General features: G+C 39.9%; 2 protein-coding genes across 10 annotated transcripts in view; one reads left to right on the top strand and one right to left on the bottom strand.

Moving 5' to 3' along the window:
• Positions 1 to 6497, bottom strand: part of CIP2A (cellular inhibitor of PP2A) — a gene marked incomplete at its 5' end in the record, with an annotated part of 45561 nt that extends 39064 nt beyond the window's left edge. The window contains 2 exons of the mRNA XM_080654674.1: positions 1009 to 1156; positions 6261 to 6497. Of these exons, the coding sequence (XP_080510800.1) occupies positions 1009 to 1156; positions 6261 to 6497 (385 nt within the window). The remainder of the gene's footprint in view (positions 1 to 1008; positions 1157 to 6260) is intronic.
• Positions 6498 to 6628: 131 nt separating this feature from the next.
• The window catches only part of DZIP3 (DAZ interacting zinc finger protein 3), a 123530-nt gene continuing 103373 nt past the window's right edge, over positions 6629 to 26785 (top strand). For 4 of the 9 annotated variants that reach the window (XM_080654002.1, XM_080654001.1, XM_080654007.1 and 1 more), the window contains exons 1-4: positions 6629 to 6989; positions 15408 to 15511; positions 22792 to 22861; positions 25376 to 25531. In XM_080654002.1, the coding sequence (XP_080510128.1) occupies positions 15480 to 15511; positions 22792 to 22861; positions 25376 to 25531 (258 nt within the window). In that variant the 5' untranslated portion in view covers positions 6629 to 6989; positions 15408 to 15479. The remainder of the gene's footprint in view (positions 6990 to 15407; positions 15512 to 22791; positions 22862 to 25375; positions 25532 to 26785) is intronic. The other 5 variants (XM_080654003.1, XM_080654008.1, XM_080654009.1 and 2 more) reach the window with 4 other exon arrangements.

Raw genomic sequence — 26785 nt, forward strand, 5'->3', positions numbered from 1 at the left:
GTGATGATGAATAAAGACTAATTTTGTTTTACTCTCTATATCTATGCTAATTTGGTAGTGACTAAGCCACATGGGGCTATTTAAATATACATTAATTAAAAGATTAGGTTCCTTAGTCTAGTACTCACACTTCAAATGCTCTATAGTACTATGTGGCTTACAGGTACTATATTGGACAACAGAGAACATTTTCATCAAGAAAGTTCTATTTTTCTTTTTTAATTGATTTCAGAGAGGAAGGGAGAGGGAGAGAGAGATAGAAACATCAATCATGAGAATCATTGATCGGCTGTCTCCTGCACACCCCATACTGGAGATCGAGGCTGCAACCCGGGCATATTTGAGCAAATATTGGCTGGTAATTGAACCATGATCTGGTTCATAGGTCGACGCTCAACCACTTAGCCACGCCGGCTGGCCGGACTGATCCTTCTGGATCACTGTTATTTTTTTTTTAATAGCAAGTATGTATTATTTTTATAGTCACACACAAAAATATCTCCACTATACCTCCAAACACAAATCAATAAAAAAGGTAACTATTAAGTTAAAATTTAAAAACTAAAGCTTAAGGTAGGAAAAAATAGAAAAAGCGACACCTACATTTTTTACCCTTAGCTCCAAGTTCAGTGTAGTCTATAAAAAAAGGATGACTTATTTGATCATTAGCTATAACTTTTCTGAGCAGTGTATTTAATACTGGCATTACGTGAATGTAGTTTTTTTTTTTTTAATTCAAAAGTAGGTCAGCATTTCCGAAAGTGTGTTCTTATTTGTAGCCCACTGAACCTACTATGTTTGAGATTCTTCGTTCCAATAGTTTAAGAAAGGATGCATACAATATTCCACTTTCAAGAAATCCACAAAGCAAATAGTTCTGTAAGGTCCTGCAATGAAGAAATCTTTGTAATGTGAACCATTCTCCTAACGATTCTATAACTAAATCTGCCCTTTAAAAACTATTACATTCAAAAATCTTCTAAAAACTTAAAAGAGAAATTAAATTACCTAATTGAGATAACAAACTGATGATACTGAAGATCAGTGGTGCATTTATGTTTGGGTCTTCAAGTAGCTCTACAAGGCAACTCAAGCATTCACTTGGTAATATTTGATTTGACGTAAATAATCGTGTGAGCTTCTGTCCAGAAATTACCTATAAAAATAGTAATTAAAATGTGTTAGTTAAAAACTGGCACCCTTGCAGGTGTGGCTCAGTTGATTGGACGTTGTTCTGTGCACCAAAAGGTTGCAGGTTCTATTCCCGGTCAAGGCACATGCCCAGATTTCGGGCTCAATCCGGTAGAGGTTGTGCAGAAGGCACCTGATTGATGTTTTTTTCTCTCTCTCTCTAAAAATCAATAAAAATACATATTTTTTAATAACTGGCAGTTTTCATCTCTTTCCCATTTAAAATAAAAACTCAGTTCTTTCAAAATGCCACTGCCACGCTCCCAATTACAAAAATTCATACATGCTGATACATCTGCTGAGCAGATGAATTACCTATCCCTTCTCTCACTGGCTAATGTAATCATTTGGGTTTCAGTTTTGTTTCCTCCAGGAACTTTTTCTAACCCTCTTCTATCAACTACATTAGGTTTGCCTATTACTCTATCCTATAGTACATTATACTTTTATTTCATAAACTGGCAAACTTTTATTTATCCTCCCTACTACACTGAACACTCCATGAAGGCATCAACTACAAATCAACACTCTACTACCAATACATTTATTGAATAAATGAATTCTAGTACTTGCATTCCACCTACTTTAAGGGGGACCATGGAAAGTGAAAAGTAGCTAAATTCAAAGGCTTAGGTATGCAGTTAACTATGTGATTATTTCTGCTCCCTCCCAAAAACAATTGCTGAGCTCAGAAATTAGAGATTACCAAAGAGGAATTAAAAAAATTTTTTTTCAAGTAGCCAGGTCAGGCATAGACAAATTTTATCTTTGGATATTCCACTTTTTACTCCTCTCTTATAATCCTATAAATCATCTCACCCTAACCCCTCGAAAAGGTAAAGCTGGGATTAAAGGCACAAAATAGTTGTCAGACAGCATGTATTTTCAAAATGCTTTCTGAATGTTATTCATTAATAAACATATCTTTTCTATGTAAATGGAAAAACAATTAGTTACTTTAGAATTAGAATAAATTTGTTCTAAATGTTTTTATTTTTAAAAGACCAAGTCTCACCTGGAGAGCATTATGCTAAGCGAAATAAGCCAGTCAGAGAAAGATAAATATCAAATGATCTCATTCATTTGTGGAATAAAATTAACAACATAAACTGATGAACAAAAACAGATCCAGAAACATAGAAGCATCCCAGGGTTCCTCAAAATACAGCCCGCGGGCCACATGCGGCCTGCCAAGGACATTTATCCGGCCTGCCAAGGACATTTATCCGGCCCGCCGGGTGCCGCTGCCTGTCCTGCTTAGCAGCCGACTCATCCCGGGCCCACAGTGCGCATAGTAATTTGTTCATAGTTTTTTTTTTAAACTATAGTCTGGCCCTCCAACGATCTGAGGGACAGTGAACTGGCCCCCTGTTTAAAAAGTTTGAGGACCCCTGGAACAGACCCTCAAACCTCAGAGGGAAGGCTGGGGAGGGTGACAGGGTGGGAGGTAAGAGATCAACCAAAGGACTTGTATGCATGCATATAAGCATAACCAATGGACACAGACAGTAGAGGGGTGAGGGCATGTGCTGGGGTTGGAAACAGCCGGGGAGAGGTCAATGGGGGAAAAAGGTGACATATGTAATACTTTGGATTTAAATTAAAATAAATAAATAAATAAAAGATCAAGTCTCAGAAGGCTGTTTTAGCATCCCTCTAACCTTTCTGTGTCCCTTTATTCCCTCACCAAGATGTCAGTTTTTCTTCTAAAGCTTTGCTGATAAGGGAGCTTCAGAATATCTTTTCCTGTGGATTATGTGTTTTAACATTAAAATAAAAGTCTGTAAGACTGAAAAATGGTCCAAAGCTGAAATGAGATACTGATAGAAGGTATTTTGTGAGATGGAACCTTATGAGCACTGTCCTTTTTCCTACTTACAAAGCTAGCCCTCTAGAAGATGAAGACATTTTCTGCTTTAAATATAATTTCCCTCAGGACTGGATCCAGCTTTAAATAACACATGTACTCTAACATGTAATAATTATTTATTGCAAGGTAAATTTTAAAAACTACTTTATAAATTTTCTTTTATACACACAGCATGTTTTATGTAAATACAATTTACTTTAATGATAACTAATACTTTGGCACTTGCTCTGGCCTAGGTACATTGTGTATGTTAATTCTTTTCATATTCATAATAATCTGCAATTTACAGCTAATTATTACAGACTAGAGGCCCGGTGCACAAAATTCGTGCACAGGATAGGGGGGGTCCTCTCAGCCCAGCATGAACCCTCTCCAATCCGGGACCCCCCGGGGGATGTCTGACTGCCGATACCACTGGCTCCTAACTGCTCACCTACCTGATAGCCCCCAGCTGCCCCCCCACCCCCGCCGGCCTAGTTGCCCCAACTGTCTCCCCGCCCCCCCTGCTGGCCTGGTCGCCCCAACTGTCCCCCCCGCCAGCCTGGTTGCCCCTAACTGCCCCCCTCCCCCGCTTACTGCCCCCCCCTGCTGACTTGGTCACCCCTATCTGCTACCCCTGCCGGCCTGGTCACCCCCAACTGCCCCCCCCCCCGCCCCCCACGGGCCTGACTGCCCCACGCAGCCTGCTGCTCAGTCATTTGGTCGCCCCTCACTAACACCCCTGCCGGCCTAGTCGCCCCACGCAGCTTGTTCAGTCATCCGTTCGGTTGTGATGGTCGCTTAGGCTTTTATATATATAGATGAGTAAACCGAACAACAAACTACAGTAGCTTAATTGGAATTTATTGTTCCTGAATCAATGCTCATAATCATTACATAAGATTAGTGCTATGAAAAGCCACCAAGATTGATACCAGTTCAGCTCTCTCAATAAAAAAATAATTCAAATCTCAGGTTCTGCCTGGGACTATAAAGAAAAATTAGTGGAAGTGCAGCAGAACAGCAGAATGAATCGTCAATCTCCTTTCACAGAATAACAATCTCTGTATCTTCAGATGCTGCTCTCATGAGATCTGCACAAAGATAGTCACCATTAATATCATGAAAATGGTCAAAATTTAAAAATCTGAAAACACCAAGGATTGCTCTGGATGAAGGATGGCAATTTTCACATATTGCTGGTGCGAGGGTAAAATGGCATAACTCTGTGAAAAATTGCTTGGCAATTTCACCTGAAATTGAACATAGCTGTGAAACCTAACAATTCCACTTCTAGGTATATAAAATATATGAATGCACATATCAACAAAAAAAGTATGACAGTACTTACAAACACATTTTTCAAATTCTACCCAGAAATGGAACAACCCAAATGCCCATCAACAGAATATAAATAAACTGGTGAGTTTATAAAATGGAATTCTACAAAGTAATCAAAAAAAGTAAAGTGTGTAACATTAATGAATTTCAGATTATATTGAGTGAAAGAAGTCAGATACAAAAGTATGTATTGTATAAGTTTAGTTATCTGAATTTTATGAGAGAGGACAATTGAAAAAAAACATTAGAAATATTCTATATTATGATACAGATGGTAGCTACTTGAGCATAATCATATATTAAAACAAAACAAAACTCTGGCTCGGCCAGGAGGTTGAGGTTCAATTCCTGGTCAGGGCATTTGCCTGGGTTGTGGACTCGATCCCAGGTGGGGGGAGTGCAGGAGGTGGCCAATCAATGATTCTCTCTCATCATTGATGTTTCTAACTTTCTCCCTCTTCCTCCCTCTCTGAAATCAATAAAAACATTGAAAAAAATTATGAAGCTCTTTCTTTAGTTAAGATTATTGCACATTATACACTAAAGGTATGTTATTTCTCTAAACGGTAGAAGATTTTTCAGTAAATCCCTTGAAATTCTAGTAGCAAGTCCTTAAGCCTCATATTTCTTTAAAGTCTCCTTCAATTCACCATGGTGCTTAGATTCACAACATACCTGTTTATTCTCAAAGACAGGTAATGTTTCAAATGAATATTTAAAATAGTTAACTCCTTTATCTTAAAATTAAACTAACAACCCTGCTTATTTTGTGGCTTTGTGGATCTACTATCACACTGTTCTATCCTAATTGAGAAGTAAAGTATTAGCATTTAACAGCTAACACCTTCATCATCATTAGGTTTGCAGAAATTTGTTGAGGTAATGAATGAAAAAAAAAAAGTACTTAGGAGATGGGCACCTGAAGTAGTAAGGAGAAGCGCACCAATGAAATTTGAGAATGAAGACACATTTAACCCACTCCAGTTGCACCAAAAACTGACATTGCTGTACCATTAACAATAGCCTTCTCTTTGTCATAGTTTGCTAATCTTTGGTAATTTAAGCTTTTATCACAGGGTTAATATAACAAATAGAATCTATTTTAAAATTATGTTCAATTCTATGTTAATAGATGCAGTTACAGAGAGAATTAAAATAAGATTTGATTGAGCTTAACTATTTTTTATTAAAACTGAGGTCAATGTTATTTGGAATCCCATTAATTGCATAATAAATGACAGATTAAAAGCAAAAAAATTATATAGAATAAGTACTCTAGACACAAATCAGTAGGAACTAATAAAAAAATGAAAGCAATTCAGTATTTTAGGATTGAAAAATTGTGAGCTATATGTTTTGGGAAAGAAAAAAGATTATGATTATAAGTGAAATTGCTTCTTAATCCAGAGAAAGTTGAAATAATATTTTTCAAGTTCGAGTTCAACATGAGTTAAAATAAAAGCAGTAAGGAACAGGTTTAGATTGTAAATTGCTTAAGGGACAAGGGATAAAACAAGTTTTAATCATCACTCCCCATCACCTTCACTCCCGAGAATTACTAGATATTGTCAGAACTGTTACCAGGGGGAAAAAAAAAAAAAAAGAAAAAGGGGAACATATGGAATACGTTCAAAAATAAACATTTAATTTTTTTTTTTTATAAAAGGGAAAAGGTACAGGTTTGAGGTCTCTCCTCTACCAACCCCAAACACAGCCTAAATTCCCCAACCTTTGGTCCCACACTCCCTCTTCCTAGGACTTTCAGTAGCCACTTCTCCCCGCCCCCCCCGCCCCCAGGCAACTGAAAGAACCAGGAGGGACTAGGGGGCGGGGCCGCAGAGGGTAGGATTCAGGGCTGACCCTCACTCGCCTTCTTTACCAACACAAAAAGACAGCTGAGGAAGGGAGAAGCAGCCTTTTCTTTCCTAAACTGGGCCGCTACACCCTGGCTACACCATGCACTAAATGTTACTACAGGGAAGCCCATCTCGCCCTCGCCGCTGGAGCCCCTCACCTCCAAGTGCCGCAAAAGCTGGGTCGCGTTCGCCTCCGACTTAACGGCTTTATACTGACTGATGGTCAGGAGCAAGGACTTTAAACAGGCGGTGGAGTCCATCAGGAACCGCCACGGGACTGCCAGGGAGTCACCACCACCCGGCCAGTTTGGGTTTCCAGTTTTCACCGCGCTTTTTTGATTTTCGGCCCCACCCCCTTGCTTCCAGAAACTTCCGGTTCCGGTCTAGCTCCGGAAGTCCTTAGGACTGAAAGATGGGAGGGGGTGGGGGAGAAAAAGATGGAAGGAACGGGATTAGGGGCTGCGAGGTCAAGGCTCTCGAAGATTCCGTGAAGTGGGTTAGGAGCTATCCTTTCGGACATTTTATATGAAAAGCCGCGAGGTTTCATCTTCACGATCCCATAAAGACGAGAAATCTCGCGAGAAATGCGATTGCCGCTCTCGGTGAAGGAGCGGTTAGACGCAAGGGGTCTTTGTGGGACAGCGCGCCGTATTTTCGTTTTGAGTCCTCAGTCTTCACGCTGGATGGCCAGTTTTTCCTTTGTGCACTAGCGTCTACCTGAGAAATGGTCGCTTCCCCCTAGAATAGAAACGGTGAGGAGTTCTGAGGAGGAGAAACTTGGGCTCTAGATTTTGAGGCGGCCTGGGAGGGGTGTCGTTGTAAAATCACATGTCCACCCCTTCTACCCAGGAATGTTTGTTCCTCACTGTAAACCTATGGCCACTGGGATTTTGTGGCAGGTTACTCGTGTCTTTACGATTGTCGTCAAACTTATTTGAGAAAGCTACCGGCGAGTGACTCCTGGGCCAGGTATTGCTCCGGGGGTGTTCTTAGCGTCAGTTCTTGTAAGTGAAGATGTCTGTTTTACTTAGCATGATTGATTGATTTTTTTACAAGTCTCCGTGTCTGTGGAAATGGCACAGTCATTTGCGGTTTTTGATCAAAGATCATTAATATTGTGCATGTGTATATCATGAAATGAGTAGAATAGCTGTTTCTGGAGTTTTTTGCTTAATATATGCTATTGCTGAATAAAGCTTTAAAAACCACTTTGGAGAAAATAGTAGAATAGGGTGCATATCCTTTTAATTAAACTACTTGTCAGAAGTCATGTTTTTCTCAATTCAAATAAAGTTTGTTTTTTTTGCATCACTACATTTTAAAGACAGGAAGGATCTTTATATCAAAATCAGTTTTAAAATTCTGAAAGCTTAAATCTAGCCAATTGAGGCATACATGTAAAAATAATTGGGTAATTAATATATTTATGCATTCACTTATTTTGCCAATAATTATTGAGTGTGTAACATGGGCTAGACATTGCCAGTCAGGGGACAAAGATAATGAAATATCCCCTGCTGGGAAGGAACTGTCTAATATGGGAAACATCCTAAATGGTACCTATGTAATTCACCACATAAATTAGAGGCACCATGCAGTTACAGTAGTTACGTGGAGTGGAGTCACGTTAGCTGCTTACAAATCCTAGCTCTACCTTGTACTGAGTGACCATAGGCAGATTCTCATTGCTTCAGCCTCTTCATAAGGTAAAATCTAGCTAACAGTAATACTACCTGATTCATAAGATTGTTCATTCAATAAATAGAGCCTACAATATGCTAGGCAGTAGATTCGGTGAATAAAATAAAAATCCTGTAAATAAAATCCAAACATTGCATTCTGGTAGGGAAATGAAAAACAATATATAATAAACACAATAAGGAAAATGAAGTGGAAAAAATAGAACAGATGAAAAAAGTTTCTCTTTTGTAATAATTTTCCATCACACAGTAATAAACCTATTTGCTGTGCTGTAAATGTTTTATTCAAGATTTTATGTCTATGTTCATGAGAATTAAAAAATATTTTCTTTATTCTCTCTTGGAATTTGGGTTATATGTTATTTTTGAAAAATTAATTGGAAGTTTTCCATCTTTTTTTTTCCTGTGCTATAGAATAATGAGAATCACATAGGAATCATCTGATCTTTGTGAGTTGTACACAACTGACCTGTAAAATTAAGCTTGAGAGCTTATTTAGTGGTCCATCTTCAGAAAATATTTGTATTTGAAATAGGGTTATTGATTTCATAATATTATTCAGAAATGCTTATCTTCATCACAAAGCCAGAAAACCTATATAAACCAAAAGTATTCTCCCTTTACAATTATTCTTCCTGTTTCCTTTCCCAACTGTTAAGTATTAAAAGTCAGGTAATCTCTAAAAGATTTGCCAAACCATAAAAAAAACTTTATTACTTTCAAACAATTTCTGATTTTTTTCCTATACATTTTACAGAATTCAACTCGAGGTTAAGAGTACAAGGTTTGGATATTTTTGGTAAATGTTTTCCCTACCATTTTTATTAATATTATTTTTAAAATATATTTTTATTAATTTCAGAGAGGAGAGAAGAGGGAGAGAGAGAAACATCAGTGATGAAAGAGAATCACTGATTGGCTGCCTCCTGCACGCCCCCTCCTGGGGATGGAGCCTGCAACCGGCATGTGCCCCTGACCAGAATTGAACTTGAGACTGTTCAGTCCACAGGCCAACACTATCCACTGAGCCAAACTGGCTACGGCTTCCCTGCCATTTTTACATGTAATTTCAGAAGGTTGTCATTTTGTTTAAACACAAGTACTATCCATTGTTTCTGAGTCCAATTTTGTAAATAGTAAATGTGAAGGTGACATACTTTTATTTTATGTTAAGGTACAGTAATCATTTTTAATTATAACTAATATATATTGAAGGTCTACTTTGTGCAGAGAGAGGTCCTTTATATGTCTCAATTTTACATTTCTGGTCTTTCAGAAAATAGATATTATCAAGTTCATGAAATGGGTAGATACCTGTTTCCTGAATTGAAATGTGAAGTTGTTTTCTAAGACAGTGGTACCCAAAGTAGAGTGCACATCTCGAGATATGTGAAAACATCTATTGGGGTGTGGAACAAGTATTAGAACTTTTATTTTTACTTATTTTAATTTCATTCTTTATAATATTATAGCTGTACTTGCGTATAATTGATAGGTGAATTGCTGTTCATTTATATTAGTGTATTATCAGGTTTATTGCTTTAAAGATAATGTAATCAAAATAATTTGAGACTTCCTCCAAATCTTCAACTTTGACAGAGTATTTAGACAAGTATTATTATTCATTTCAGTATCAAATATAGTATCTGGCATTGTTCTGAATTGTTTTGTTGAGCAAATGAATTCTCTTAGCAAAAACTAATGTGAATAGTATACTGTGAAATATTAAGATGTATGATTGTCTTTTTAAAAATAAATTTTTATTAATTTTAGAGAGGAAGGGAGAGGGAGAGAGATAGAAACATCAATGATGAGAGAGAATCATTGATTAGGCTGCCTCCTGCACGCCCCACACTAGGGATGAAACCTGCAACCTGGGCCCTGACCGGGAATTGAAACCTGACCTCGTGGTTCATAGGTCGACACTCAACCACTGATCCACACCAGCTGGGCAGCATGATTATTTTTACAGTATCATTTACTGACCAGTGCAGTCATGTAAATAATGTTATTTCTGAGAAATTATTACCTAGTTCAATACCTAATTGTACACTAAATTTATATAAAGTAAAATACTTCACTTAATGGTGCATAGTAGAAAGAATATGGAATTTGTGGTTGGTGAAACTTGGGCATGAATTTCTGGTCTTATTGATATATTAGCTATGTGAACTTTCTAAGCTTTAGTTTCTTAATTTTTTGAATGGAATCATTTATATAATAAAAGCGTAATATGCAAATCGACTGAACTGCTGAATAGCAGAATGACCTTCTGGACAACCACGCTATGACATGCACTGGGGCCAGGCCAGCCAAGGCGGGTGCCATGCGATTGGTTGGGCCCCCCACCAACCCCCCATCACCGACCACTATCGCCCTGCCCCACAGAGGGAGGCCCAGGCTACCTGGCCAGAGGTGCTGCCAGAGGGTGCCGGCCTGGCTGAGGGACCCCCAAGGGCATTGGGCCTCTAGTACAGTAATGTTTATCTTTCAGAGTTGTGTGAAGATCAGATGTATATTCATTGTACACAGATACATAGCCCAGAGCCCAGCAAATAGGAGCTATTGAAAATCTTATTTTCAGTGAAATCAAGTTAATGCACCCTGTTAATTTTTTTTGGTTAATCATCAGCTAAGGATATTTTTTCCATTAATTTTTAAGAGAAAGTGGAAGGGAGGGAGGGAGGGGGGGAGGGAGAGAAATAAACAATCATTGATATGAAAGAGACACATCAATTGGTTGCCTCCCACATGCGCCCTGACCTGGGCTGGGTACATGTCCTTGACCGGGACTCGAACCCATAACCCTTTGGTTTCTGGGTTGATGCTCTAACCACTTAGCAATACTGGCCAGGGCTGCCCCCCATTAGTTTTATATGAATGTAAACTTTTTATAACTAAAAGCTTCATCTACCTTCTCACCTAAACTCTTCTTATAAATATATGTCTTTCTGTGATAATGAGGGCCAGTACTTTTCTCACATGGGTGAATCAAGTTGGATTTGGGTAGGGTGCTTTGTTATTTGTGCTGATGGAGTCAAGTACATATGGTATCCTCCATTCTCTGATTATCATCCCTACATGTATCATGTCTCAACATCCTGTCTTATTTCCTTTTGTCTAACAGCTGTAATGACAACATAATATTTTAAGTTGTTGAAAATATTTCACTTTTGGAGAATTAGCTTAGGGGTAACAGATGCTCCTTTCAACAGTTCCTAGCTACATTTTTGAACAGTGTTGTTTTGGCAGTGCTACCTGTAAATAACCTGCAACTGATGGATAGTTTGATACCTGGATGTTTTTTCCAGGTAAATCCTAACCTATGCATCATAATTGTAGGTACATTCCAAATATTCAAAACAAATTAATATATATCCTTTGGATTTGCCTTTGTACGTGCAAAAAGAATTGGATAGATATGAAAAGAATTAAAACTCTGCTTCTGCCAGGATGCTAATTTTGTCAAGGATGTTTCCTATTTTGGCAAATTTATAAGGAGGGGGCAGTGGGTATACATTGCAAAGTTTTTGTTTCCTGGAATAAGCTGCCAGGTAGTGCTAACAGTGATCTTTGATAAATGGCAAGAGCTGAGATGGACAATGAATATCCTAATCTTTTGGGATTGAAAATGTATTAAATTTCTGATAATTTTGCAAAGATTCTCCAGTCATCATGCACCCATCTTGGAGTTTGCTTGATTAAACTAAATATTTTTTATTTAGGGTAAAATAATGTTTCGGTCACTTGTCTAGGTACATTCATTTTGTAGCCTTGACAAGAAGTTAAACAAATACAAAAATGAAAGAAACTAGAAATTCGAAAATCAAATGATCAATATACACTGAGTGGCCAGATTATTATGATCTCTGAATGCATAATAATTTGGCCACTCAGTGTGTATATATATACATATTAGAGGTCTAGTGCATGAATTCGTGCATGGGTGGGGTCCAGCTAGCCTGGCCAGGGGATGGGGACTTGGGCAGTTGGCCGGCCTGCCTGCTGGTCGAACTCCTGGTCGAGGGGACAATGTGCATATTAGCCTTTTATTATATAGAATATACACTGAGTGGCCAGATTATTATGCGTTCAGAGATCATAATAATCTGGCCACTCAGTGTATTTCGTTCATTCTTAACACAGCTAATATCAAAATAATGGTACAGCTTGTTATTCTTTGAGTCTAACCTGATAGCCATTCTTGTTTATCTGGAGCTAACATATGAGAAATAACGACTTTCAGAGTACTAGAATCACAGAACACCTGCTTTAGTACTTTAAAAGCTACCCATAATGAATGGCTGTTGCTGCTTTTCTAGCAGACATAATCTGATCAGTAATAGTTAAAATATTGATTTTAAGGAACTCTCATCACAAAATGCCTTGCCTCATTCCTAGAAAGTGTCCTATTCATGTGTTTTTTTTTTTAAAGCCTTGAAGTTATTACTGCTCATATGTGGTCAAAACATATCACATCAACTTTAAGGAGATTTTTGAATGCTTTTGGTAAAAATCTAACCGAAGTGGTAACTAATGGTGTCCAATTTTGTGTTATTAACAGATCCATGAACTTCTTGAGTATATTTAATTCAATGCTGACCTAGGAAATCCAGCTTTTAAAAATAGCTATCAAATTTTTACCAAGTTGTAGGTTCAAGATTGTTAATTGCATCATTGTTTGTAATAGCCAAACAAAAACAAAAAGCACACCAAAACAAGACACAAATGGAGACAATTTAAGTATTTACCAGTAGTGGCCAGAGAATATGATGTATTTTACAATGGCATATCATGCAGTTTAAAGGATATGGCTGATGTATATGTGCTGATATGAAAAGTACAAAATACCAAACTTGCAAACTAAGTTGCCATTTGTGCCATGTGGGATATATTTGAAAAACTGTTTTTGTCTCAATTCTTAAGTATCATTATTACCATTCCTTTCTGTATAATACTATTTATCCAATGTAGATAATTGGAAGAAAAGCGAACTGATTTTGCTGAAAACTTTAAAAAGTTAAATGATGATGATGGTGATGGTAGGAACACATGTAGTGCTTATGGTGTGCTAGGTACTGTGCTATTACATGTTTTAAACACCTACTGTTCATGACAACCCTACGAAACAAGTATGTTAATCCCCATTTTTCAGATGAGGGAACTGAGGCACAGTGGTGTTAATTTACACAAGGTTGCACAGCTATTGTGTGTCAAAGCAGGCTTATATACCCTTGCAGACTGATTCCATTGTTTCTATGTAACTACCAAAGTTATACAACCTCTCAATTTATTTTTGGCATTGATGGGAATCTAAGTGAGATATTTTATGTCATTTCTCTTTCATGTAGACAGGTGATTTATTGCTTGTACATGCTATGTAATATAAGGATGGTCTTATTTTTCTTCCTCAGAACAATGTGTTATATGTTCATTTAATTAGCCTTTTCATTTTAACTCATTTATCTAGTTAGGTAGTTCTCAACTGGGGGCAATTTTGTTGACCAGGGCACATTTGGCTATGTTTAGAGACATTTTTGGTTGCCACAATGGGGCTGAGAAGTGGGGGAGTTGCTACTGGCATCTACTGGGTAGAGGCCCCGGATGCTGCTAAACATTCTAAACTGTGTGGGACAGCCCTTGCCAGCATGGCTCAACTGGTTGGAGCATAGTCCCATACACCAAAAGGTAGTGGGTTTGATTCCCAGTCCAGGCACTTGCCCTGGTTGTGGGAGTAATTCCCGGTTGGGGTGAGTTCGGGAAACAGCCAATCTCTCTCTCTTTCCCCTCCTCCCCCTCTCTGCCCCTCTCCCCCCTGCCCCCTCTCTTCCCCCCTCCCCTCTCCCTCTCCTTCCTTTTCTCCCCTCTCCCCTCTCTCCTTTCCTCTCTCTAAAGTCAATTAGAAAAATAAATAAAAACACCCTAACCAGTTTGGCTCAGCAAATAGAGTGTCAGCCTACAGACCCAAGCATCCCGAGTTCCATTCTGGTCAAGCGCACTTCACCTTCTTTGCAGGCTCCGTGGCCCCCAGGCCCTGGTCAGGGCTCATGCAGGAGGCAACCAATATTTCTGTCTTTCCCTCTCTCTTCTACTTTCTCTAAAAATCAATGGAAAAATATCACTGGGTGAGGATTTTAAATACATACATACATACATACATACATATGTATAGGACAACTTCCCAATAACAAAGATTTATCGAGCCCAAAATGTCAGTAGTGCCAAGAAAGAAAATATGATTTTATTGAGCATAAGAAAAGTTTTCAATAACTAAACTCCTGTCCTGCAAAAAGCAAGTGTCTTATTTTGTTTTCAAGCCAATGGCATTGAGAAAAGCAAGTTGGTGTTTTTTTCCCATTTTTGTTTCTTTTTACATTAAAATCAACTCTTTTACTTGGCACTGTATAATCTGTAAGTACTAGAGCAGTCAAGGATAACAGATTCATGGGACATCTTCCCACACATTAAAATGTAAACTTGTTGGCCAATCAGGACCTGTAAATTGGTCAGGGGATTTAAAAACAATGTAAAAACTTTTTCAGAAGCCATTTAACAATATACAGGAGACTTAAAATATTTGTGTTTTTTTCACCTAGGAATTCTACTTCTGAGATTTTTTTTTTTGAAAGTGGAATTAACACTTTATTTTTTGGTAATTCTTTATTGTTAAAAGTTTTATCTATGTCTCCTTTTCTCCCATTGACCTCTTCCTGCCCACTCCTGCCCCTCAGCACATGCCCCCACCCTCCTATTGTCTGTATCCATTGGTCATGCTCATATGCATGGATACAAGTCCTTTGGTTGATCTCTTACCTCACCTCCCCACCCTCCCCTGCCTTCTCTCTGAGGTTTGACATTTTCTTCCTTGCTTCTGTGTCTCTGGATCTATTTTTGTTCATCAGTTTATATGGTTCATTATATTTCACAAATGAGTGAGATCATGTGATATTTAACTTTCTCCAACTGGCTTATTTTCCTTAGCATAATGCTTTCCAGGTCTACCCATACTGTTGTAAATGATAAGGAAATAACCATAAATATAGAGAAGGCCTATGGACAGTGGAGTTTATCAAAATACTACTTATAATAAAACAATGAGAAACAATCTAAATGTCCAACTATAAGGATATGGTCAAAGAAACCCTAATCAACCAATTGTGTAACCATTAGAATAATTACCAGAGGTACAAAATAACAAGAAAAATGCTTTTGACATAGTGTTCAGTGGTGCAAAAGGTAGAGTATTGTCTATTCAATATGATTACAAATTGGTTAAATATACCTATGCTTGAAAAGCAATTAAGTATTTTAAAATGTAAACAGTGATTTATGTTTGGATGATGAAACTGTGATCTTTGTTTTCTCTTAAAATTTTCAAAAATTTCTTTAATGATCATGTACTACTTATATAGTAGGGAGAAAGAATGTAATCCTCCTACATTTCCACTAAAAATACTACTTTTCTTACAGCTTTAAACAGCAGTAGTAGAAGTCTGACTGCAAGCATTGGAATAAGACTTTTGCAAAAGAACATTGTGCATCATGGATTCTCTTCCAGAAGAATTTTTTGTGAGGTAAGGGGTGGATTGACAAAAGCCAACTGCATTTGTTATTTTCCAAAGACACAACACTTGTTTCTTCCATATAATCTTGGAAAGCTACTGTGAATGAGATACCTTTGTTTTTCAGGACAGTTTAGCAACTTTGAGTAGTGGAGGATGTACTAGTAAACTGGGTAAAATCTGATTTTAGAAAATTTATTTAAGGACCACACCCTGGCTGAAGGGCCAAGAATTGAAAAATATACCACAGCTTGTCATATTTGGGCATTTTCAATAAAGTAATATTATATATATCATTTAACAAGCACTTACATCGACTTCCTCTTTGCCAGACATTGTTTTAAATGCTTTTACAAATCTATACTAATAATAGGGTAATATGCAAATTGGCCGGGACGCCCTCACACATAATGACCGATCAGCAAGCTGCGTGCGCAGCAGGTGCGGGTGGGTGAGGACTTGCAGCATCTGGGATGGGGGTGCGGTGCAGTGGAGGCCTTTTTATGCGCCTGCACTGGGGGTCCGCAGGCGTGCAGAGAGGCTTCCGCCGTGGCCCCACTGCGGCCCGGCCCAGGGGTTCGCAGGCCTTCCCCAGCTCTGGCCTACCTCTTTGGGGCAATCCATGGAGGAGCCCTGGATGGGTGGGCGGGATCTACCTCTTTGGGGCGATGGATCGTGGGGCTCCCACACTGTGACAGGGCACAGGCGAGGCTGGGGTCCCCCAACCCTGAGTGCACGAATTTTGTGCCCCGGGCCACTAGTGTTAACATATAAACCTTATAACAACTCTATGAGGTGGATGCTATTATTATTCTCATTTTATAGAAGGTAACTTAAGCATAACACTGAAGACTCTATTGAATGGTTCATTTGGGGCCAGGCCAAAAGTCCCTCCAATCAGGTACCAGTGTAGACCACCTATACCTCTCCCTTATAATACTAAACAATAGGTTAGTACTGGAGATCTCCCTTCTATAGCTATCTTATGTAATAAGCAATATGCTCTATTTATTTTATAAGTATTTACTGACTTTCTTGATACTTAGGGAATGAAGACTGTACAAAATTTGTGTATTTAGAATTATAATGTAGGAAGGTATATAAAAGGTTATATTTAGGCAAAATGCATACATAAATATTATATTAGAGATGCTGAGGCTATATATAGGAAGGAAAAATAATTACTGTCTGGGGTGAAGTGTGTTTTCACAAGGTACTGTTTGAATTGAACTTTAAAGACTAGGAAGCATTTTGATGGGTGTAGAAGCAGAGAAGATGGGAGGTAATTTGGCTAAGGAAATGGTAAGAGAAAGTACTTAAGACAAATTCTTGGGGAGCATTTTGACTGTCCTGTTAAGGAGTCTAGCTTTATTTTGTGCAGAGCCATTGACATTTTAAGAAGATAAATGAAATTTTATGCTATATTTTGGAAAGACTACCTCTATTGATAGTGGAAAGAAATGGAATTTCAAGATACAACACCTGTAATAGCTTGGGAAGAAGCTGATGGAGGCTTGTAATACTAGGAATAGGAAATAGTAAGAAAGGAGGGATTTATAAAACTAGAATAAACAGAATTCTATGACTGCTTAAATATGAGAAAGGGATAAAAGAAGTAGAGATGGCTCAAAGGTTCCTAAAGACCAGAAGGAAATTATACCACTAACTAATATCATACCACTATATTATACTAGAGGCCTGGTGCATGAAATTCGTGCAGGTGGGGGCTCCCCCTCAGCCCAGCCTGCATCCTCTCCAATCGGGGACCCCTTAGGGGATGTCTGACTGCCAGCAGTCAGGCATCCTTCTCGCAATCTGGGACCACTGGCTCCTAACTGCTCACCTGCCTGCCTGATCACCCCTAACTGCCTCTGCCTGCCTGCCTGCCTGATTGCCCCTAACCCTTCTGCCTGCCTCTGCCTCCGGGCCTGATCCGCAGCTTCTGTGGCAGCTGCTGATCAGCCCTTGCCTCTCTCTCTCTCCCCGGGCCTTGCCAGCAGCTGAGGCAGCTGCTGATCAGGCCCTGCCTCTCTCTCTCTCTCTCTCTCTCTCTCTCTCTCTCTCTCTCTCTCTCTCTCTCTCCAGGCCTCACCAGCAACGTGGTGGCTGTTGATTAGGCCTTGCCTTTGTCTCCAGGCCTCTCTCCAGGCCTGATCTGCAGCCACCGAGGCAGTGGCAAGGTTGTTAGGCCTCTGTCTGGCCAGGCCGGAGGCTAACAACCTTGCTGCACCCATCCCGCCCGCCCCCCCTGCTGCCCCGCCCCCCCCCTCCTCCTGGTGACTGGTTATCCGTCTGGTCGTTTAGGACGTGATGGCCCCTCGTCTTTTATAATGTAGATGTTATCCCAATAAATTTAATAAAAATTGTCTGCAAATTATGCTTACACTGGAAGTGAACCACTTATCAATTTTATTTTAATCACTACTGGTGTACCCTGTAGGTGTAAAATTTGGTTTCCACACTGTCTGCATTTCTTGTGTGCCAGACTTTAGAGACTTCATAGATAGTTCTGAGGTCTTTGGCCTTGCTCTGAAGTTACTGGCTTCCCAAGTTACCACTTGAGGTGGTGAATTTTTCTACATTGTCTTGGTCTTTATCTGGATCATTTTTATTCACTTCCTCATTTGGCCTGTGATAATAGCCACATATTGTTGGCTTCATAGCTTTAATGGGTTTTCTTGAAGGGGTAGGAATTTTTGGAAAGGCTCCTTCCCTTGAACTCCCTTAAAGACATCTTTTCACCCCCTTGGATGTCTTTAGTACCTGGAAGGACAACGGAGTGAGCACAGAAGGACACTGGTTTGTGGGGAAATGGCTGGGATGTAAGGGAAAAAGTCTTCATGAGAAAAAGTATGGGTTGAGGATGGAATCTGCCAGGCAAGACCAAGGAGTCTTGGGGATATGCCACTAAAGAAGAGGAGGAGAAGTTTGGGTGTGGTCCTTTCATCCTGGACACTGGACCTGGGTTAACTGGGCTTCTTCCTCTTTTACCTTCTTGTGGTAATGAGGTTGGTTGTTACATAACTGTGCTAGGAGTTTGTCGTTTCCTGGTCATCTTCACCATGTCAAAATTTCCCAGGGCCCTACCCCAGGCCTTCTGAACATATGCTTTTCTCTAGGACAATGAGGGGCCACACCCCCTAGGCTTTAATTAATCAGGAAGCCTCTCCTCCAGCTAATGGTAGCTCTGGGAGAGAAACTTAGACATCATAAAGCACCATCCTGACACTTCCATGGGGAGGGGTGAGGAGGCCAAGATGCTTTGGTAAGAGAAAGGGGGCATTTCTTTAGCACACCTAAGCCTTCTCAAACTTCTGGACCACATGTTCAATTCTGATGGGTCACATGGTAGGGAGATGATGCTTCCTCCAAACGTTTCCCTAGGCCACCCATTTCAGTGGTTCATTGTTCTTTCTCATCCTTCACCATTAGCTAGTTTTCGTAAGATTTACCTAAAATCTTTTCAAGGTAATGTGACTGTCTCTGTGGAGATGTGAATCATCCTACTTCCCTAGAACAGGTTGCTCTTATGCACCTTGAAAACCATTCACTTCTTGGCTACTACCAGAGAAAGTTTCCATCTCACCCCCCTTTTTCCACTGTCCACGTGGCTCTCCCCAGCTTTCTGTTTTCAAGGTTGAAATCATTGCCTTTAGGCTGTCTTTAATGAATAGAGCTGCTCAACTGGTTATCTTAGCTTTTTTTAAAATCTTGGGGGTGATCATAGTAGACATAGTATCTAGATTTGGGGTTTAACAGTATAAGGTGAATGAGGCAGGAATTTACTCTTGAAGTTGGGCTTCCTGTTTGTATGTTGAAAACTGCCCCGCCCCACCTCCTCAGGGAACTCGGGTAGTCAGACCCTTGTCTAAGGATTGCAGACTCAGGTTCATAGCGGACAGGAGGCCCAGGTCCTGTCAAAATATGGGTTAGAGGCAGGGCTAAAGGACCCTATGGAATCCATCTCAGTTTCTGCCATCAGGCTTTGGAATTGCTGGGCTTGGTACCGGATGTGACATACACTGACTTCCTACAGAGGACTCAGGGCAGTGAGGCCTTGATCTGAGGAGTCCGGCCTTGGGTCAACAGAGGGAGGATCCCGGGACCTGCCAGGGCTCAAGGTGAGGAACATGAGGGAGGAGGGAGGGACCCTGGACCCTAGAACAGAGTCATCCCACCCAGGGCAGGATGATGACAACAGGCGATTTCTGCATCCAGGTCTTAGAGACTCGGGGGCTTTGGTATAGGGAGCAGGACCTCAGATATGCAGAGGACCGGCCCAGGTCCTGCCAGAGTCAAGGTGAGAACCTCGAGGAAATACTAAAAGGACTCTGGACGCCACAACAGAGGGGACCCCACCAATGCCCTCCCCTGGTGTAAGCCCTGGGAGTCCCCGGGGTGGGATGACAGGCAATTTTCGCATCTGGGTCTCAGAGACTCGGGGGCTTTGGTATAGGGAGCGGGACCTCAGATATGCAGAGGACTATTCCAAGTCCTGTCAGAGTCAACATTAGGATGTATCGACCCTGGATCACATAACAGAGGGGACCCCACAGAAGCCCACCCTTGCTGTCAGCCCTGGGAGTCCCCAGGGCAAGATGACCACACAGTGTTTCCTGACTTCCACAAATGGGTCTGAGAGATCCTGGGAACATGGTATCAGGAAAAGGGGCTCTGGTCCACAGAGGGGAGGGCCCAGGTCCTGCTGGAGTCAACCACGGAGGCAGCAGCGAGGTCATTAGGCCTCCGCCTGGCCCAGACCGGAGGCTAACGACCTCGCCCCAGGCCCCCCTGCCTGGCATTTGGTTGTCCCTCCAGTCATTTTGGATGCGATGGACCCTCGCTCTTTATGTATATAGACTAGTGGCCTGGTGCATGAAATTCGTGCACCGGGGGGGGGTGTCCCCCAGCCCAGCCTGCACCCTCTCCAATCTGGGACCCCTCAAGAGATGTCCGACTGCCCGTTTAGACCCGATCCTACTGGGATCGGGTCTAAACGGGCAGTCGGACATCCCTCTCACAATCCAGGACTGCTGGCTCCCAACTGCTTGCCTGCCTGCCTTCCTGATTGCCCCTAACTGCTTCTGCCTGCCAGCCTGATCACCCCCTAACCACTCCCCTGTCAGCCTGTTTGCCCCTAACTGCCCTGCCCTGCAGACCTGGTCACCCCTAACTACTCTCCCCTGCAGGCCTGGGTCCCTCCCAACTGCCTTTCCCTGCAGGCCTGGTCGCCCCCAACTTCCCTCCTCTGCCGGCTTGGTCACCCCTAACTGCCCTCCCCTGCAGGCTTGATCACCCCCAACTGCCCTCCCTTGCAGGCCTGGTCCCTCCCATCTGCCCTCCCTTGCTGGCCATCTTGTGGTGGCCATCTTGTGTCCACATGGGGGCAGCCATCTTGTGTGTTGGAGTGATGGTCAATCTGCATATTACTCTTTTATTAGATAGGATAGAGGCCTGGTGCATGGGTGGGGGCCGGCTGGTTTGGTTTGCCCTGAAGGGTGTCCCGGATCAGGGTGGGGGTTCCCTTGGGGTGTGGGGCGGCCTGGGTGAGGGGCCTGTGGTGGTTTGCAGGCCGGCCACGCCCCCTGGCGACCCAAGCAGAGGCCCTGGTATATGGGGTTTATTTATCTTCTACAATTGAAACTTTGTAGCCTGGAGCAGAGCCAAGCCTTCTGCTTGCTCCGTGGCGGCAGCCATTTTTTGGGGGATTTATGTATCTTCTATCATTGAAACTTTGTAGCCTTAAGCGGAGGCCTGGGCCAGCCAGGGTGTGCGGAAAGCTTGGCTTCCTCCATCACCAGGGGCAACCTTAGCCTCCTGCTCTTTCCAGCTCCGTGGCTGCCGCCATTTCTGTTTGGGTTTATGTATCTTCTATCATTGAAACTTTGTAGCCTTGAGTGGAGGCCTAGGCGGGCAAGGGCAGGCGGAAAGCTTGGCTTCCTCCATTGCCAGGGAAACCCAAGCCCCCCTCCTGTTCTCTGTGGCCGTAGCCATCTTGGTTGGGTTTATTTGCATATTCGCTCCTGATTGGCTTGTGGGCGTGCTTGTGGGTGTAGCGGAGTGATGGTTGATTTGCATATTACTCTTTTATTAGATAGGATTATATTGATTATACCACTAATTAATATGAGGACCTCAAAAAGAGACAGGTTTAATGTGTGTTTGTGTGAGAAGCAAAGAGAGGACAGATAATGAGTTCAGTTTTGGATGTAACCTAACATGCTGCTAAGATATTCTTACAGAAGTTGTACAGTAGATAGTTGGAAATACTAGTAAATAGGTTTTTTGTTTTTTCATGACATTTTAAAGAGCACTGAGAATCATATTGTGAAACATTGTTTCTGTGTAAGAATCATTTTTTGTTGAAACTTTCATTGTGTGAGTAATGTTATACTTTTTATCTGTCCCACTTCCCTCTAAAAAAAAACAACAACCAGTTTGCACAATGTAGATGATAAAGGATTTTCTGTCAAATGAGTACATAAATGTGAAGTAAAATGGGGTAATATTTATAAAGTACAATTCTGAGTAAATTAATTGATAGAAGTTTCTCACCTCAGTTTTATCTCTGCAAGTATATAAAATTAAGATCATATAAATCATATATGACTCTTTGTTATGGTTCTTATATTTTGAGTCCTGTGTCATGCTTCTGTATGTAGGCAAAGATATTTCATAAATAAAATTTTCATTTTAGTATATAATACTGCGTATGTTCAAATTTCAGGCCAATGTTCCAAGCAAAACTTGTCAAATTATTCCTTTTACAAAAATAGTTGACAATTTTCTAAATATTATATTCTGCCTGAATTTAAAAAAATCATTTTGGAAAATTGGACAATTGTAAGGCTAGGAACCTGAAACAAAAAATAAAATGATCTGTCTAATAGATCCTTCCTAAACCTTTATTATCTTCATAAAGACATACATATGTACTTACATAAAACAAAACATCAACCTTTTCAAGAACCTTTTTTCTTTACATTGAAACAGTGCTATAAGCTAATTTCTCCCCCATTATTTTGGTCTACTATATGTCTGTTTGGAGATGGAGTTTCCTTTATATCATTTTTGTTTTCTCTCTACCACATACAGTTAGGACATGGCATAATTTCTTTGAGTCCCTAAAGAGATAGGGCACCTACCTCCGTTTATCAGTCTTTGATAACACAATTTTACACTTCCGAAACTTTCAGACAAAAATTCACTTGTTAGAGTTTTTACTACTAAATTTAATTATGTTCTTTATAAGGATATACCCTGAGTATACCTTTCTTCTTTATTTAAAATAGGGATCTTCCTGTGGAGGAGGAGACTAAGGAAGAAACTGAGAATAAGGTAGAAAAGTTAACTGATCAACTGGTAAGAGAATATTTAAATTTCATTAATTGTTAATTAATTAGTGTTGACTAAAGTAGGTAGTGTAATGTTAAATCTAATTAATTTAATTATTTTAAAAATTTAGGGTAAGTTCACTTTTGTATTTTAATAAGATTATGTTCATAATTAAGTCTTGCTTTGATAATTGATATCTGTGTCTCAAAGTTACCATTCTGTGCACCAATCTTCGCTCTAAGTTAAAATTAATAGATAATTGAGTTGACCTGCCCAGAAACATTTTAACAGTTGGTTTTAAGAAATCTCTTATTTGTCTTTTAAAAGCAAAATGAAAACAATATACATACAAAGAAATCACACACATACACCGAATTTTATTTAGTAAGAAATTCACTGAGTTGTTTCTGAAGTTAATTCTCTTCCCTGTTTTTATCATCTATATATATATATAGATTGATTTATATATATTTTATCATCTATATATATATATAGATTGATTTCAGAGAAGGGAGAGGGAGAGAGAGATAGAAACATCAATGATGAGAGAGACTCATTGATTGGCTGCCTCCTACACGGGGCCCTACTGGGGATCAAGCCTGAAACCTGGGCATGTGTCCGTACCCTGGAATTGTGACCTGGTTCATAGGTTGATCCTTAACCATTGACCAATACCAGTTGGGCTGTTTTTATCATCTTTACTGTTAGAAAGTCAAGTATTCAATGAATGAAAATAAATTACATATTAGTATAAGGCTTTTATTGTTAATGATAATATACTTTATGATTGATTATATATGAATATGACATGTTTATATTCAATGAAATTTGGATGAACAGATTTAATATAATGATTGGTATCCATTTAAAGAGAGTGGAAGGGAGGGATGGAGGAAGAGAGAGAGGATAGAAGAGGGAGAGAGAAACATCAATGTGAGAGAGACATATTGATTGGCTGCCTTTTGCATGTGCCCCTACCAGGGGCCGGGGATGGAACCTGCAACCCAAGTACGTGCCCTTGACCAGGAATCGAACCTGAGACCCTTCAGTATGCAGGCAGACACTCTAACCACTGAGCAACACCAGCCAAGGTGACAGTGGTCATTCTTTTCTTTTTTAATATATTTTTTATTGCCTTTTTAAAGAGAGGAGGGGAGAGGGATAGAGAGTTAGAAACATTGATGAGAGAGAAACATTGATCAGCTGCCTCCTGCACACCCCCTACTGGGGATGCGCCTGCAACCAAGGTACATGCCCTTGACTGGAATCAAACCCTGGAACCCCCCAGTCCACAGGCCGATGCTCCATCCACAGAGCCAAACCAGCCAGGGCTAGTGTTCATTCTTTATAAGCGCTTGTCTCGTTTGTGGAAGTTCTTTTTTTTATCTTTTGAGAAATTTTAAACCAACAGAAAAGTTGCAAGAATAGTAAGAATAGCACAACATATACTTATATACCCTTTAGAAAATTTATGATGTTTTCCTGCATTTTTGGATATAATTTTTATGTTTTGAAGCACTATAAAAAGTAAGGTGTATTTGTTGGGTATTATTGGAGATGGTGGACTCTTAATTTAAGACTCAAACCTAGCCAGACTAGCATGACTCGGTGTTTGAGCGTAGACCTATGAACCGGGAGGTCACAATTTGATTCTTGGTCAGGGCACATGCCTGGTTGTGGGCTCAATCTTCAGTGTGGGGGCGTACAGGATTCTCTTTCATCGTTGATGTTAATCTCTCTCTCTCTCTCCTTTTCCCTTCCTCTCTGAAATAATAATAAAAAAAGACTCAAACCCAGAAGTGGAGAGTAGGCTGATAGTTTTGAATGGACTTTATTGGTTCCTAGTTACAGTCAGAGTAACTCCACACCAGGGCATTTTCAGTGACTGCAGCCTTTTATGGCCTCTGCAATAAGAAGCTGTTCTGATATTCAGAGATCAGTAGCAACATACTCATATTCCCAAAGTTTCAGCAGGGTATAGAAGCTATGATATCTTGTTAAGGTGTGAAGGAAGGCCATCATCCATCTGTTCCAGGCCCTTTATCCATTTCTATTGCCCACCCATTCCTCACAACTAATGTAAAAATCATTCTTAGAAATAGTTTTCATATTATTATGTAGACTAATCTATGTAATATTTTAAACTCAGTATTTTTTATGCTTTAAATTACCAATTCAGTGCATGCTTTGTATTTCTCAAGAACTATATTTTAAGTCCTAACTCATACTTACGCCTAAAATTATTCATGTTTCCTATCCCATCACCCTATTAAAAAAAAAGGTGTCATTTATTCTTCTCTTTGAATTTCTACTTTGTTTATAACTTTCAAATGAATTTATAATGACATTCCTCATAAGAAAGCTTCTTGAGTTTTGGTCTTAAACTTCCTATAATGTTATAAGTTCCTTGAAGGCAGAAGAATGTCTTAATCTTATTTGGGTTTTCTCTAGTCTATCATAGTGATTTGCTCTTTTTTTAAAATACTTTGGTTTTAATATTAGCCAAATATAATTGTGTAAATTTTTAATAATGTCTTCTAGGATAAACAGGAAAAGGACATACCTTCTAATCTTGTGCCTGTTAATCTACTATTAGAGGTGAAGAAGTTATTGAGTACAATTAATAATCTACCAAAAGGTGTGGTCCCTTACATTAAGAAGTTTGTAGAAGAAAATTTTTCTTTCCAAACTATGCAGGTAAGATAATTTGTTCATTGGGGCAGAAGTGTAGCCCTCTGTATGTAACTATCTAGGAAAACACTTTATGTTCCTTTACTCTCATACTGCCTCCATACTCACAGCACTTCTGACAGTACATGTGAGGGTTTATTCCCACACTGATCAATTCTCCAAGGCTAGCTGGGTGTCTTACAAGTCATTTCAATTCTGATACCATCTACTTGGAGTTAGTTTCAGATCCCACAGGTTAAGGTCCTAGTATAACAATGTTGCCCCCACTTCAGATGTCATTCGCCAGTCCTAGGTTGTCCTCAGTACTTCTGACCCACTGGCTATAAATTGGGGTACTAACAACCACCTCTTGATTGGAATGACTTGCTAGAACAGTCCACAGGACTTGGGGAAACACGTATGTTTACTATTTTATTACACAGTATAGTTCATGATAAAAGATACAGATGTACAACCAGGTCAAGGTCTGGAAGGGTCCTGAGTGCAGGAGCTTCTGTTCTAGTGGAGTCTGGGTGTACCTCTCTCCTGGCACGTGTTCATGTTCACCAAACTGGAAGCTCTCCAAACCCCTTACTTTTTAGGATTTTTATGGGTGCTTCATTATGTAGGCATGCTCAACTATTAATTCACATTTCAGTTTCTCTCCCAATGGGGCTAAAAGTTCCAAGCTTTTAATATTGGCTTGATTTTTCTGGTGACTAACCCTATTTGGGAGCCTACCAAGAGTCACTTCATTAGAACAAAATATACTTCCTTCACTTAAGAAATTCCAAGGATTTTAGCTGCTCTCAAAGACCAAATATAAGCAGGAACTTGGGGCAGAGAGCAATACATGTGCCTTTTCTTTTATTTATTTATTTTTTATTTTATTTTTTTTTTACTAATAAAAAAAAATTGTGTTTACTTGGAAGCATTCAGATGTCAACAAAACAGCTGCAGCTTTTTTTTGCAATTACAGAGTGGTATTCAGTTAACAGAACAACAATTATTTCGTATAAGCTGCATCAGAGACAACTGAAGATGAAAAAACTACCATCCCCATATATAACTAATTTGTGCTGTGCACCAAGAACCTGCTTTAAATTTCCATGTCAATTTACAACCCCCATACTGTACCAGGCAAGGTTAGTGGCTATTGAAAATACCACCAGGACAGGGCTATCTAAAGACACATTCGGTAGTATGTTAACTGTACAAAAAGACACTGCACAGTTTAAAAACAAATCTTACACAGCCTTACATTTCAATTTTTTTCTTTAA

The sequence above is a fragment of the Plecotus auritus genome (genome assembly GCF_963455305.1).
Source record: "Plecotus auritus genome assembly, chromosome: 2".
In the NCBI taxonomy this organism is placed as follows: Eukaryota; Metazoa; Chordata; class Mammalia; order Chiroptera; family Vespertilionidae; genus Plecotus; species Plecotus auritus.